Here is a 15,748-nt window from a genome sequence, read left to right on the forward strand (position 1 = left end):
AAAACTTTATTTTAGAATTTCAAATATATGCCTGAATACTAGATTCCACAAATTTTAAAATTCTCATAACTTATACATCGTAAATGTATATAAAGTATTAAACCATTATAATTTTATGAACAGTTAGGTTTGATGTTAAGTAATATTCTTCACACAAGTTGACTACCATTATAGTTACTTTTACATAATTTTATATAAAATTTTAAATGACAAAGAAATTCTATTTTTATTAATAATGTAGTGATATAATTATAATTTCTTAAAGGATTCAAATACTGTTAGTATTTCCTTTGGGTATATAAGCACATATCGATCTGATAATTTGCCTATGCTCTTCAATGAATTAATTTATGAAGAAACAAAATGAAAAAAAGTAACCATTAGAATGAACTATATTCTATGCTGCCTACCCAAGCATTAAATGAAAACAAAAAAAAAGTAAAGATATTTCAAGAACATCACAAGTTCCATGGTTATCTTAAAGTCATTTATTTTTTGAAACACCTACGTGTGTTTCGAAGCTAGTAAATTTCTCTTGGATACCTTTTTCCCACCATACAAAGATGTACACTAGAAATCTCAATGAGAGAAAAAAAAACCTTGTACAAAGTGTGATACGTGACGATCCAGGACCAAACAGCTATACCAAAACTGGGGAACAATATGCGAGGTTATAATATCTTCCATATTCGTTGCAGTTTTTATTTGCACAAAGGGTTAAAATTTCTTTCAAACAAGCAAGACGAACATTCCTTGTCAATGAAGTAATTAATAACAAATAGAATAATGCAATTTTTCACCGGAGCCACAGTTTGAGTCGCAGTGCATCCACTCCATTCAAATAATATCTGAAAAGCCGTTTGTCACGAACAAATCCTAGATTTTCATACAGTCGCAAAGCCGGTTTGTTGGTTATCTCTGTTTCTAGTACAACCTGTAAACAAATTTTACTTGTCACTAAAAACTAATATTGGGAACTAAATACAAGATCTGATCACATATAAAGAGCTGTTTTCATCTCTTCCTATCTTCAAGTGTACAGAAAGATTTCTTCCCAACTCAATTGTATGTATTTAAATTTACTAGTGCAAGTTCTTGCCAAAATCAAAAAGCTTAATTACATGAAGTTTTTTTTTTGTCTTTTAACAAACTCATTCGGGAATTAAAAAAGTTCAAAGTCAACGTCTCAAGGCTCTGTGTTATAATAACCACTAATGTTTGGTGATTACCTGAGAATAGTATCATTACAAAAAAAACTAATTAGAGGTTATTCCCAAAATTATCATGATTATTAGAAATTTCTCAAACACATGCAACATTATGTAAAAGACAATGTTTTGTTTGTTCTGAGGAAAATGAATTACTCTAAATACTAACATTTTAATAATCTTTAAAATGTTTCCTCATAAAGCATAATGACAGTCATGAACCAATTTTGTCTATATCTACTCATAAGTGTAGCAATTAACTTAATTCCACAACACACATTGCTGCATCTATTATCTTAGTTGGTAAGACAAATGTGCAAATTTTGTTTATTCTAATAAAACATACTGCAAGATAAGTTATTTTAAGTACTTTTGCATTCATAAGCCATAAAAAATATATACTTCTATAAAGAGTGCAAGGTACACCTAACCTCATGCTCATTAATAATGTACAACATTTTGTGTTACCTTTTCTACATCAATATTTTTATATTTCATTAAAATTGTAATTATATGAAATAAATGGTTGAAATTATGAAAACTTAGTCATGACTTTGTTTCATTTATGTTTTTTTAAAATCTTTTGCACATCTGTATTAGCACATACAAACACTAACCTCATCAGCTTCATCTGCCAACATGGCTCGAATTGCCTTCAGTACTAGATTTGATCCTGAAAACAAAAGACTTCTTTTTAACAAAGTTTTAAAATACAATCATTATGTGTAAAATATGATTCTTTTTATCATTAATTAATTTAATACTACTGAAAGTAGAACCTCACCCAATGACTTTTTCCTCCTCTTTCTACCTAAGCAGTTTTTATTTTAGCACATTGTATAAAAACTTGAATACAACAAGTTATCATAATCAAACTGTGAAAACAGATTAGACCTTCATAACATCATTGAATAAAGTAAAAGTATGAATTCTATTCAAAATTAGAATTTTCTATTGAAATATTGGTTTTACTAAAGAGCAAGTAAATATGTAAGCAACCCAACTAATGCTAAATTATTCAAAAACTTTAACAAATTATCTAAAATTTAAGTAGTTTAATACAATATTTTGTAAAATAAGTTATTTTTATTAAATATAAATGAACTGGTAAATAAGAAAATTAATATCAAATAATTAATATTAAAGATCATGACTTTATACATAAATGCATATAACGAATAATATATATATATATATATATATATATATAACTACAATGAAATCAACTTTTTTCACCAAATATATCAGATAATTCAGATACTGTATTCTACAGTCACCTTAATACTATTTCACAACTTGAAAAGGGATTAATGTAAACATGGCAAGTTCAATAAGGCTTTAAATGAAAAATGTACATAGTTTCATAATGACATTCACTTAACTTTCTGATACAAAATGTTTCATTTCAATTGCACCACCCTACTACGGCCAAATATATACACACACACACACAAGCTTTTTTCTGTTACAATGAAATATTTGTTTTATGTAAATGGTATTCCTTCATTCCCAGTATTCAGTACCTATTCTCTGCTTCCTGTAGTTTTCATCCACTGCTAACATGGCAATATAACCTCTTCTAATCAATTTCTTATGAACATCCAGCTTGCAAACAATGGCACCAATACATTTCTTCCCATCTATAGCCTGACAGAGAAACAAACGTTACTGGAAATGTTAAATATTTCAAAAATGACAGGAATATACACCTGTGTAATCACATAAATTAATGCTCGCATATATATGTGGATTTTGACCCTGGAATAAAAACCATTCTAGATGTGAATTTTATGAAGTGAAACATTCAGTAGCATATATTTATACATGTTGTAAATACTTTGGTCAGAAAAAGATGTACACGCATTTAAACTCTTATTATGAAAAGTGGACTTGAGCCTAAAGGTACTAAAAAAATATAAGTAATCTTCAGATTTATTAAGCAAAACAGCTTTATAATTTGAAATACGTATTTTACTGAACATAGCAATGGGCTTACATGATCATTGGCTAGCAAAGTTTAATATTTTTCCTATAATATCTATTAACAAACACTAAATGCAATACAGCTAGTTTAAAGGTGACCTAAAATACCTAAAACACAAAATTCAATGTAATCACAAGTTTATCTGACATTACAAAAAATATGGTTAGGACAGAAATAAATCTACATTTTTTCTGTTTTAAAAGAAATAATTGTATGTGCAAATTTAGTGTACACATTTATTAACCTATCAAGAATGCAAGAACTGTAGTACACAAAATTCAAATATTAAAAGACATTTTTCAATTAAAAAATTAGTTAAGCCTGAAAAAAATGTATTTCTTCACAAGTTGCAAATATATGTAAAAACTTAAATAAATTTTTATAACTTACCAAGAAACACAGTTTAGGCCAATTGTGGATAAAGTATCTATAGGTATATATGGAATAAGGTTCTGACAGATCCTTTTGTATCAGTTGGATTATATCGGGCATCTGTTCTTCTGACTCATATCCTATATAAGTTATCTCACAGGTTTTGTTCAACAAACTCTCTTGCAGTGAAACATTTACCACTGTCTTCTTTTTCACTTCTTGATCTTTAACTATATTTTCATTATCACAAGTACTTATTGCAGTGTCTATGTCACCTTTAGGTTGGCTATTTAGTCCAAAGACTGGTTTGCTATGAACCCCACACACAAAATTTTGATTCAAAGTACTATGATGATTTTGTGCACACTCTTCCACGATAGTATCTTGTGAATATTCATTTGGGCAAATTTGGCTTTCACACTGTTTTACTGTTTTGTAATGGAACACATTATTGCCACTACAATTTTCCAATGATACACCATCACAGTGTGTTAGCTTCTCAAGGGCATGTCTTGCAAGACCATTAATGGTTGATGAATCTACTGATTTGGGACATGGGTAAATATCTGAAAGACAACCATTAATAGAGGAGGATTTACTTGTTGAGTCATTCTTAGTTTTATTTGGAATAGTACCAGGGTATTCTTGTGAATGCAGATGAAGCTTTTCTTTCATTTGAGAGGACACACTGATTACATGGTTCCTATCATTACTTCTATTAGAATCAGTTACACTTGTGGCCTTAGCCGGTAAAGTTTGATCCATTTCAATGGTACCAAAACACACATTTACATTTATCTGTAAAATAAAAGGGTTACAAATTTAATTCAAAGATGCTACTTCTCAACTGATTAATATATATATAACAGGGTTAAACCTGTAATGCTATGACAAAACTCAAGAAACAATATTAACCACAGTACAAGTTACTCTAACATTCATATATTCATAATTAAGAAAAAAAAATCTGTGAATAAATTACTTGAAATTGAGAGATACATAACTTGTTAATATGATGCTTGAGAATAAAGTAACACACAAAAATAAAAGTTAAGTTTTATTTACCTATCTGATGTGAGCACTGTGGATTATTCTCCTGTCTATTTAGTTTCACAAAGCTCAAAGTGATGCATTTTGGCATGGAAATTTGATAAAGATTTCCTTCTTATGTGATTTAGGCATTAGTATAGTTAAAAAGTGAAGTATTTACAGGTTTATGTGATCATGGATAAAATCCTAAAACCTGTTGAGTGATCATTTACCATGAAAAGCACAAATAAGAGTTCTTGGTTCTGTTTATAGGAATTTTGAACTTAAGAGCAAGATTACTATCTATATTTTGTAAAAAACTCTGGAGAGGCCTAATTTAGAATATACTTTTGTCCCCCACCCAAAAAAAAAGAACAGCAGCATGCTAGAGAGTGCAGAGAGACAGGTTACTAAATTGATACTGGTACTAAGTTCAAAATAAGAAACACAAAGATTTAAATTTGTTTTCTTTTGAGATAGAAGTAATAAAGATGATTTGATTCAGGTTTTTAAAATATTAAGGGTTTGGATAACCTGCTCAAGTGTGGTCTGTTTGAGTGATATGAAAAGGTTAGAAATTAAATGATTTAATATCAAGGGGTAAAATTCAACATTAATCTTCAGGAAGCTTGGAATTAAACTTGCTCTTTGTTAGAATGATAAACTAGCATCATGATATATTTCATAGTGTAGTATATGCCTTCAGTCTAAATTTTATCAAATTCCACCAAGACATGGTGTAAAAACTAATAGCAGTCAGTAAGTTATAGAGTAACAAGACAACCAATGTCTTACTTATCACACTATTTTTAATCACTAATATGGTGTAAAAATCACGAGTTGATTCAGGAACATTTTGCACGATATTGTTCATGAACAAGTACAATTTCCATTTAAAATAAGATAAATCAATCTATCCTCCAAGGTTTCACACAAACATGGATTTTCATATAATGCTAAGTGGGACTAAAAGCATGAATATTCTTTGCTTGACCAAAGCAAGTATTTTAGTGACAATTGTCTCAATTATCTAAGCAGAATAAAAATAAAATCTAAAACACATTAATGAACACTTTAAGATGGAAAAATGAGATGTGTGATGTTCATGTATACGTATCTCTCCTTATGAAATAAATGCTGACATAATACATATTTCATTTCTATTTGGGGAGGAATGAAACCTTATACTATATATAATGGCTGGAGATGGCTTGAATGGGTTCCTCGTCACCGAATTTATACTATATATATTAGAGAAAGCCAGAAAAATAAATAAATTGGATAATTTTTCATCAAAACTTACAATGTAATGAGGTAAGAAATCACTAACAGCAACCAAAAGTGTGATTTTGAAGCTAGAAAATCATTAGCAAATACTGTTCAATTATATTTTATCAGTTAAATTACATGGACAGGCAAACTAGTAAAAATTATTTCACAACTGTAAAATTTAAAACTGTTCACGAGAAACTTGGTATAAGAATACAGGTTACATTTGGGAGTGGTTATTGCTTTTGAGCGCAAATATTTTGGGACCTAAGTTCGAAAAACCATGTCTTGAAAAATTCATGATATAAGAGACATATTGCATTCAATGTGATGAAACATTACCTTAACATAAAATATTACTTTAAAAATAGCTTCAATCAATACCTTATAAACATTGATCAATACTTTTGACATCAAGCTAGACAGTATCTCAAAAGGAGGTACTATTGGGTTAATCAATCCAAAAAAATATCATCCATAAAAAAGTCTTTAAGCCGTAAGTGCACATAAATCAAAAATAATTTTCAAAAGTATCTATTTCGATTTTTTTTGCATTTTGAGTGCCCCCCTACAACCTCCAGCTCAAATTCTTAAGTTTCCGTGTAGCAGAAACATGCTTCATTTGCACTCAATTACCACTGTCCAAATTAACTTTCTGTATTACCTTTTGTAAATGTAAACAACATTATAGATATTTAAGAGAGAAAAGAGCATCAGGATTTGAACTATATATTAAGGGAATATGATGCAGGTAGTTACAGGTTTATATGACAAAACACAAGCATTGAAAGTCCTACTGGTAGTCCTTAGCAAAAGTCAGTCATAAGAAGGCAACTAAACTAGTTATAAATTAAGAATCAAAATTCCTTTTTATTTACCTCATTTATATTAATAAGCCACATCAATAATTTCATGGAATTTTTATGTGTTTAGGAAAGGTATTTTCGTTAGTAAGTTCCCCATTTTTACATTATTACAAGTAAATGGGTTACATGTACAGTAAAAATCATTCTAATATCAGATGGAGAAATTAGCTTCCATCATCTGAAATTTTGTGGCTTGAAGTAGTTTTAAGTAGCACAAACTATTACTCACAGGTTAATAACTAATACAGTATATCAAGCATGTCTGTCTTTGACACAGAAAACTTGTTCTCTCTTTCTAAAAAGTTTTCATAAAAATGCACACACCTGTTTCACAAAATGTAAGACAAATGCTCAAATAATAATGCTCATAATCTAATAACAAAAGCAAATTAAGAGGCAACACAAAATTCTCAAATAGAATAAATGTCCAAGACTGAAACAGTACTACTGTATTGGTCCGATTATAAACTGATGTTTTTTGATTAATAATTAGGCTGTAAAATTCATAATCGCCTTATAATCATAGCCGACCACAGCCTCCCCCTACTCTAATCTGTTGCATTCCTGAATGTCCAGATAGCATCCGTCTACACATGCACGCCAGATATTCACTCAAGATCATCGCTAATTCTTGCAACTAATCCCCCCACAAGCTGTTCAGTTATAGTATTGATTTTTATGGTGCATTATAGCTTTGACTATGCTTGTTTTAAATTTTATAATAATTGTCTGTGAGTCTCACTTTGGTGATTAACCCTTATGCAAGAATGAGTGACCACATTGAAAGACAGGAAACAAGAAAGTGTCAAATTAACAAAAGATTATGATGCAAATCTTAAAATTATGGTGGTGCAAGACACAAAAAAATGAACAATTGTACTGCTGCTACAAAAATTTGGTGTAGCTGAAAGTAATGTGAGTAATTGGCAGAAACAAAAGATTGAATTCCATAATACATTTTCTACAAGAAAGGCATTTCACAGACCTAAAAAGGGACATTATGACACTTAGTTTTTTCTTTCCCATGGTTTCTGAAAATGGGAGTCACCTTATATTCAAGATCATCCTATAATTGTGCCAATGCGGTATTTTTGTTTTGTCTCCTAGAGGGATTTTTTTGCATAGTAATTTTCAGTAGTTTCAAGAATCACATTTGATAGCAAGTCTAATAACCTGATTTTTTAATACTCTTTTCAAACAGATTAGAATTTCACAAGATCCACGTTATAAGACTTCATTACTAAAAAAAAAAAGGGGGGGGGACCAAAAGCCTTTCAGTTCATTAACACCAAGTTGTTATTCAACACAACCACCTATTTAAAACATTAAAATGAAACTAAGTGATTCTGTATATTCACATACCTATCTAACAAAATTTCATAAGAATTCAACTTAATAGCAGAAACCATAACATCAAGCAAACCAGTTTATATCTGTAATAAAAAATTTCCATTTCACTTCTCAAACAGAAACCCTGAAGCATTTATTCAAACCAACAGTAATTTCAAACCCAATAGTTACCCTAATATGGGTCACTTGTTAGACCTCACTTGAAATACTGTTTTCAGTCTTGGGCTCTTTCTCTTAAGAAGTACACTAAATTGCCAGAAAGTGTTGAAAGGAAGGCTACAAGAATGGCACCTGGGATAGAAAAGTTGTCATATGAGGACAGGTTAAGATCTCTGAAATTGCTTCCTCTTGTAAGAGTTAGAGGAAATCCGATTGAGATGATTAAGATTGTTATAGGAATTAAAAGTATCAATGTACTTTTTTCATAGTTATGGTGAGAATAGTAGGACAAGGGGACATAAACATACATTTTGGCAGGGTAGAAGTCATCTTCAACTAAGATAGTTTTACTTTTCTAACAGAGTGGTTAACCTTTGGAATAGACTGCCTCTAGATATGGACACAGTAAATTTAAGTTTTAAAATTCATCATTCATCAACAATAGGTCATATAGATCTCCAATGGGTAATATTTCTTACCACTGATTTTCATGTAGCTCATTTATTGAAAGTAAGATAGCTTTAAACTAAAACACTCTGAAATACTGGCATTCAATTAATATAAAACTGACAGCACAAAGCATAGTACTTTAAAAAGGAACTTTCTTACTTCACTTAACTCACCATAGCTTTTGACTGTCTGTTTCTTTTCTTAACACTGACACTCCAATTGACATTTTGACTTTCGGAAACCTTCTGATAAGGTTCTGCACAAACAATTAATTATAATGTAGCATTTTTACAGCATTGGGGATAAATTAAAAGGTTCATATGATACTAATAAGGTGACAAGTGGATATTATTCTCACTGGACAAATTCAAAATGTGTGTTTTTCTCGAGTCTGTTTTGGTACCTTTACCATTCATTATTTTTATCAATGATTTAGATGATTAACTGCACAGAAGTCAACCAAAACAACTGGCTATAACACTGCATAAGCTGATACTAATGAAAATGTTCTTCAATAGTGAGAAGTATAATGCCGTAAATTTATAAAAAAAAAACTTATCTACTATAAGAGAATAACTCTGGCATGAAAAAGAAATAAAGGAGTGGGATGTGATTAACAAAATTTGAAATGTTTGCAAATCTACTCCTAATCCTTATTATCCCAGAAGCAGACGTCAGGTAAAGGTGACTATAAAATATCAGTTTCATAAACATTCAAAAACAATAAAAACAGATTTCAGAACACGCTGTAAACTTATTCCTAAGTACAATTTCTACAAGACTATCAAAAACTAGAACTGTCACATACTGGTAAAAATTGTACATTTCTTTGAAACATGAATACATCAGCTCTTTCATGATTCAAAATTATATTACATTCTAACTTACAAATAATATAAAAAAATGTAAGGTGAAAGAAAGCCATTTGGCTCATCAACATTACACATAATTGGGCATCATTGGATAATTCAACAAATGAAATGTATCTACTGTTACATCAACAGATGAAATTAACTATACATTCATGTATTTTATGACAAGATTTATATTATAGGTATTTAAGTAGCAGTTACAAAAGCAATATCCATCATCTAATAATATAAAATTAGGCCAAGGCTTGCACTTGATGTTACCACAAACTTTCTTTTACCATAAAAACTATACAGGTATGTAACTAATTGCCCTGTTAGCTATATCTGGGTCCAAGGCTAAGAATTAAACCACAAAGATTATCTGTAACATTTGGACAGGTACTGTACTTTAGTACCTCACACCAAAACCGATCCTCTGAAACTAAATCAATGGTAAAATCTACAATTACACTGTCAGGTTGTCAACAGACTATATAATTATTAATGTTAAAAAAGTATTATAATGTTCTTTATTATATTGAAATAGCGACTACAATTTTTCAAGTTTCACAATATTTTCCATTGAATGTTTTTTGCATGTGTTAAAAACATTTCTTCAATTTATCTAACAAACAGACTGCAGGGTCTTAATTATAACATTTGGACATTATCTATGCCTCACAAATAAATAAATGGCTTAAAAGTTAACATTTTCTTAAAATGAAAATGTACTCCTCTCACAAAATATATTTTCTCAATTAGTACTTCCCTCTATTTGAGGAGGATGTTTCACAACGGATGTGGATCATTTACTAAACTAGACAAATAAATGGCAGATGGCATTTAATTATGCTAAGTGCAAGGTAATGCACATGGACAACCTTAACTATGCACATGATGGAAATCAATTCAGTAGTGTAATGAAACAAAAGGATCTTGATGTTTTGGTTGATCATTTCCTTATGACTTTCAGGCAATGTGTTTTTGCCAATAGGAAATCAAATAGGATTTTGAGCTGCATCTACAGGAATAATGAATACAAGTCAAAGGGGATTATAATTTAATTGTAAATATCACTGGTTAGGCCTCATTTTGAGTATTATGTTCAGTCTTGGTCTCCTTACTTCAAGAAGAACAATATCATGATTATGTTGTTAGAAAGGATTCAACGTAGGACAACTAGAATGACTCCTGGGAAGGAAGGGCTGTTATATAAGAAAAAAAGGGGTTAGATGGGATCTGGTTGTAGTGTTCAAACTTATAACTTAAGGGAATAGATAGGATTGATGCAATAGATTTAAAATTTGGCAGGGTAGAATTTGTTTGTAAAGTAATTTTCTTCTTCAAACACGGTGGTCAACCTTTGGAATACACCGTCTTCAAATGTGGTAGACACCACACGACTGGGAAAGTTAAAAAAAAAAGGACTTGATCAGTATTTTGTGAGTAATGGTTGGATACAAGTTGATGAGTGTTTGACAAAATTAATGAAAAAGCCATTATGATACAGCTAAAGAAAACTACCATCGGATGGCGGCAGTACAGTGGATTGGGGCGATTATGCAAAGGGAAATCTGAATACCAATACTGGAACAGTCAATTCTGAATGTCCCATTCTTATTATTAAGACATTTGAAAACTATGAACTCTAATGTTTTGTACTTAAAACATAAAATGCAATTTTTAATCTTAAAAAAAGAGAAAGAAATAACATAGTTTAAAACATACCTAGTCTACCACATTCTCGCCTTGGATCAGTCTTAACTTCTTAGTCTTAGCTAAATTTTCGTGATTTCAGTGACACCTAGCTCACACTTTATATTATTTATGCTATTTTAATTAATATATTTTTTGTTGTTTTACAAACAAAAAGAAAGATAAAATGTGAAAATATTTTATAATCAAAAGATATATTTATTGCAAGAGGGCACATATCTCTATATTTATACGCATTATTGATGTTAAATATTTATTTGACTATTTCTAAAGTTATTATTTCATTGAATTTACAATACACAACAAATTTGTCCAAATTTAAACTGCCCGATTTTCTACTACCCTACTCCAAACTATTAAAAACAACAATTTTCTTATATGTAACTCTGATGTCTAAAACGCTCTAAGATATAAAAAATCTCTTTTTAAACGCTTTTAATGCTAAAAATCTTACCATATCTGAAGCAGATTATTTTATTACAAAAGTAACACTATCTTACTTTGCAAGTGTTATACCAGATATTTTATCTCTTCAATTTTAACCTAGAATTCTCTCTGCATATCTATGAGAAAAATTGATGGTGAGATAATCAATATACCAAAACTTATTTTTATTAAAAAGAATCTGCGAGATTTTTAGATCAGCTTATTAAATAGTCCAAATATCTTTACGAAACTTCAACATCTTAAGTACAGTTTAAAACTCTCACTGATTTAAAATTATCTGTAAATTAAACAAATTCGGTAGTTATTTCTTTATCAATGTCGTTAATGAAAATTAAAAAGACCAAAGAACCTAGCATAAAGCTCTGAAGTACACGGCTTGTTAAATTCATATATTGAATAGTTTAATCAAGTGAAAAGAAAAAAAAAAAAACCGGGGAAAGCTGTCATTATAACAAATATTCACTTCAAAATTCAGCAGTACATAGCAGTAGTGATTATAACCCCCGCTATTCTTCGACGACAAAATGCTGATTTTGTAGCTTTTAATCATTTCTGTGGTGAAATAATCAATTTACTTTTCACCAGTAACAGAATTAGTAGGATCAGACATTCCGTTTTCTTTGTCCAGACATACGCAGATACATTGACCTTAACAATTTACGTTCACAACGCATGTGGAGTATTCAATTGTAATACTGATTTTATTCTTATGATAGATTGACTCATGGAAATCACCACGTATATATATATATATATATATATATACCAAATGGATTAAAATAACTCTTGTTAGAAGGGTAAAACACAGTAAGAAATCTTTGCATTTTATTATCTGCATGACTAATTATTTTAGAAAGTGATTCGTTAATACATCATATTAACATAATTTTAACTGACTTCGGAATCTAGTTAACATATAACAGCATAGTATTTTTTATGCATGTTTCGTAAATGAGTCATTTATTGAGGACTGGAACGTTTAATGAAGAAAATCATTATACAGATGTTGTATGCAAGCACACAATACGTTTGCTACCTTCTTAGTTTAACAATTTTTTTCTTCAGAATTTTTTATTATTTCAAGTGTTTGTGGCTTTAGTCTAGAACGTTGGCCAAGGAAGTTAATAAATTACTTTCACTCTAGCTATCTATTGTTCTGGATCATTCCCTTTAGGTATTACCATTGTCTTCCTATGTGAAAAGTTTCTGCAAGATTGTATATTGTGTAAGAGAAGACGGCAAGTTTTCAACTGACAGGTCAGGTGGTTTCCAAGGATATATGACCTCCCTTATGTTTGAATTGGAATGACCAACAGCCACATGAACGTCATGTGTGCCATTGGAAAACTAGCATTGTTGTTCAGTGTATATAATACTAGGTTTTTCAATTTAGAATAGTACTTTACAGTTCAGTTTTAACGATAACTATTTCTCTACAATAATGGCGCTGTTCCTTGGGCACACATGTGTCCTGATTGTATTTGTGAATAGTGAATAAAGATTGTTTCATTCTGTATAACATTGTGTCCATTCTGTTTGATTCTTAAACTGAGACAAAGACATATAAATCAGATTTTCTCTGAGATATATTTGTAACTAAATTTCCTGTTATACTGCAAAACATATTTTGTGACTCTTGAGGGAAATCTAAGCACTTGAGAACACCATATAACTAGTGTTAGGCTGGCAAAAAAATATCATCACACTGCTTCATGAACACATGTTAAAAACACTTGATCCAGTTACAGAAATTATTCACATGCACAGGAAAAAGTTACTTCTATTGTATTATTTAAGAAAAGATCAGTTTTTTTATGATTACATCATACATATTGATTATTTTAAAAATTGATTGTCGGGTGAGTCAGAAATGAAAATACTACATATTACACTGTTGTTTAGTTTGCTTGAAAATGCAGGATTCTGCTTTAAACTTATTTATAAACCTACAAATAGAGATCGTAAAAAAAGTAAGGAAACAAGGCTGGAGATACTGTCAGCATTACATTTACTCAAACTCTAAACCCCTAGTTTGGCTCCATGCTGTTACCTATAATTACATTTGTTGGAGTCAAAATAGTTTGTAGTTTGAGTAAATAATGTCTACAATATTTCCAGACTTCAGCCTTGTTTCCTTACTTTTTTATGATCCGTATTTATAGGTTTTTAAATTCCCAATTTATTGTTTATCTTTGTTGGCATTTTTGAACAAAGGATTACTTGATATGGTAGCTAACTTTATACATCGTAATGATAATAAACGTTGCTAGTAGCTAGTTGATACAGTTCATGAAAATTTACTGTGGCTGTTGACTATATGATTGCAATAGTTCGAGATGTAAAATGTTAAGCTGCAGTTGGAGAATATAGTGAACATTTATAGTTTCTGTGTAATTAAATTATTTATATATAATGTATAGCAATGGGCAAATACATGCCGAGACTAAGACACAACTCCCATTAAGTGCTTACAAAATTGTACCAGTAGAAAAATAGCCTTTTCAAATATGAAATATACATCTAAAACATCGCTTTAAATAAACCTTCATTTCTTTTTAAGTAATTATTCTACAGATATGTGTAATTTAGATTTAATATTATGTGTATTGATTTTTTTTAGTCCTTCACTTCATACATAATATAGGGGTTGGCTCCCTAAATACACAGACTATATAGTATATAAAGCATTAAATAATTACATATTACAGTCATCTAATGTTCATCTATTATTGGATGGTAATTCCTGTTTCCTCTTGTACTTAGCTTTTTAAAGGAATACCAGATGTTTGTAAGAAAGCTATCTTCAAGGGTAATGATAATATCGTTTATGCTAGAATTATGGTGTTTTTTAGCTTAAGTAAAATATAGAAAAAACAAACTGACTTTTAAATACTACTACGTCCTTCGCAGTGCCTTATTTAGTATTCTGCAAAAGGTTTGGGTGCAATATGCCAAGCCGTTTTTGTTGTAGGCTGGCAAGAGAAGAAGAATTACAAATGGGTTGTTTTGAGCGGATTTCATTTTCTTTGTAACCTAACGTGCGTGCTTTTTTGTACATTTTTATATGTTTACAGTCTTAGCAGTCAACAGTAAAGGTTTTAAAGTGTTGTTTGAACTGAATATTTACTGTTTAAGGTGCTTTTCGCCCGAACGTCCTATTAGAGTTTTCGGCAATTCCTTGCAATCCCTATTATGAACCACTATCGTGGTTAACGATTCAGCATGTTCAGAAAACAAACGTAAGAAGCGTCATTTCAAATTAATAGATGGAATCGAAGAATGGTTGATATTCTTCTTTTTTAATCATCTTGAATGTCTGTTTTCAGCAGAAACTGTTATAAAAACTTTCCACTATAATTTTACAGTGATATATGTTTTGAATTAACGGTTTTGTCAGATTTTACAAATAATATATATAAGTTCTTCTTTTTTCCAATTGTCGAAATAAATGGCTTTTACTTGTATTCCTTAATAGTATAAATATGTACTATGTTGTTGTTGGGCTTAGGATTCTTCTACAGTAGGTGTCTATGACTTGTTGGCGATAAATTCAACGAAGAATAAACAGCACACAGTTTACTTGTTATAAAATAATATATATATATTCGGAACAAGTTAAACCTATGCACAACAAAGTCTTCACACTACAGAGATTACAGGCATATCATAAACATTATTTATATATAGTTCTTTTCTTCTTGTCAAAAGTCCACTTAGGCCTATTCAATTAATTTAGAATTTCAGTTGACAAGTCGAACTATCTTCTCTATATTACTGTTACGTCTCCGTTCGTTAGTTAATTTCCCGTAAATTCGTTCCGACGAAACTTTAGCGACACAAGTCCTTTCTTAAATAAAACTGGTTTATTCTTTCCGAATACAACTTTACGATACACTTAATTTCAACAGTCGTGCTATAACAAACGCTATAACAACGAAAGTTAACTTCAACAATATTCTCTGACTGCAGTTCAATTACTCACTACCTACACACATTTTCCCGTCACGTTGTGACCATCTTATATATACCAGACTACCCCCAATCTAG

The 15,748-nt window shown here is 30.3% G+C and overlaps 1 protein-coding gene across 2 annotated transcripts; it reads right to left on the bottom strand.

Annotated features, from left to right (window-relative positions):
* Positions 1–6: 6 nt before the first annotated feature.
* Positions 7–11,336, bottom strand: LOC106460721 (N-alpha-acetyltransferase 30-like). Of its 2 annotated transcripts, none has more exons than XM_013920458.2 (5): positions 11,267–11,336; positions 3,583–4,362; positions 2,732–2,855; positions 1,826–1,881; positions 7–934 (listed from the first exon to the last, which is right to left on the bottom strand). In XM_013920458.2, exons 2-5 carry the CDS (start codon positions 4,327–4,329, stop codon positions 797–799), a joined length of 1,065 nt encoding a protein of 354 aa, XP_013775912.1. In that variant the 5' UTR covers positions 4,330–4,362; positions 11,267–11,336; the 3' UTR covers positions 7–796. The 2 variants fall into 2 exon arrangements, with proteins under 2 accessions (XP_013775912.1, XP_022243208.1); XM_022387500.1 differs by lacking the exon at positions 11,267–11,336 and adding an exon at positions 8,250–8,348.
* Positions 11,337–15,748: the final 4,412 nt, after the last annotated feature.

The sequence above is a fragment of the Limulus polyphemus genome, unplaced genomic scaffold, assembly GCF_000517525.1.
Source record: "Limulus polyphemus unplaced genomic scaffold, Limulus_polyphemus-2.1.2 Scaffold822, whole genome shotgun sequence".
Lineage (NCBI taxonomy): Eukaryota > Metazoa > Arthropoda > Merostomata > Xiphosura > Limulidae > Limulus > Limulus polyphemus.

Coding starts and splice junctions, on each gene's coding strand:
- LOC106460721 (XM_013920458.2), bottom strand. CDS start 4,329: ATGGATCAAACTTTACCGGCTAAGGCCACAAGTGTAACTGATTCTAAT. Junction 1,882..2,731: donor CTACAGGAAGCAGAGAATAG/GTACTGAATACT, acceptor TTTTGTTTTCAG/GATCAAATCTAGTACTGAAG. Junction 935..1,825: donor TGGCAGATGAAGCTGATGAG/GTTAGTGTTTGT, acceptor ATTTGTTTACAG/GTTGTACTAGAAACAGAGAT.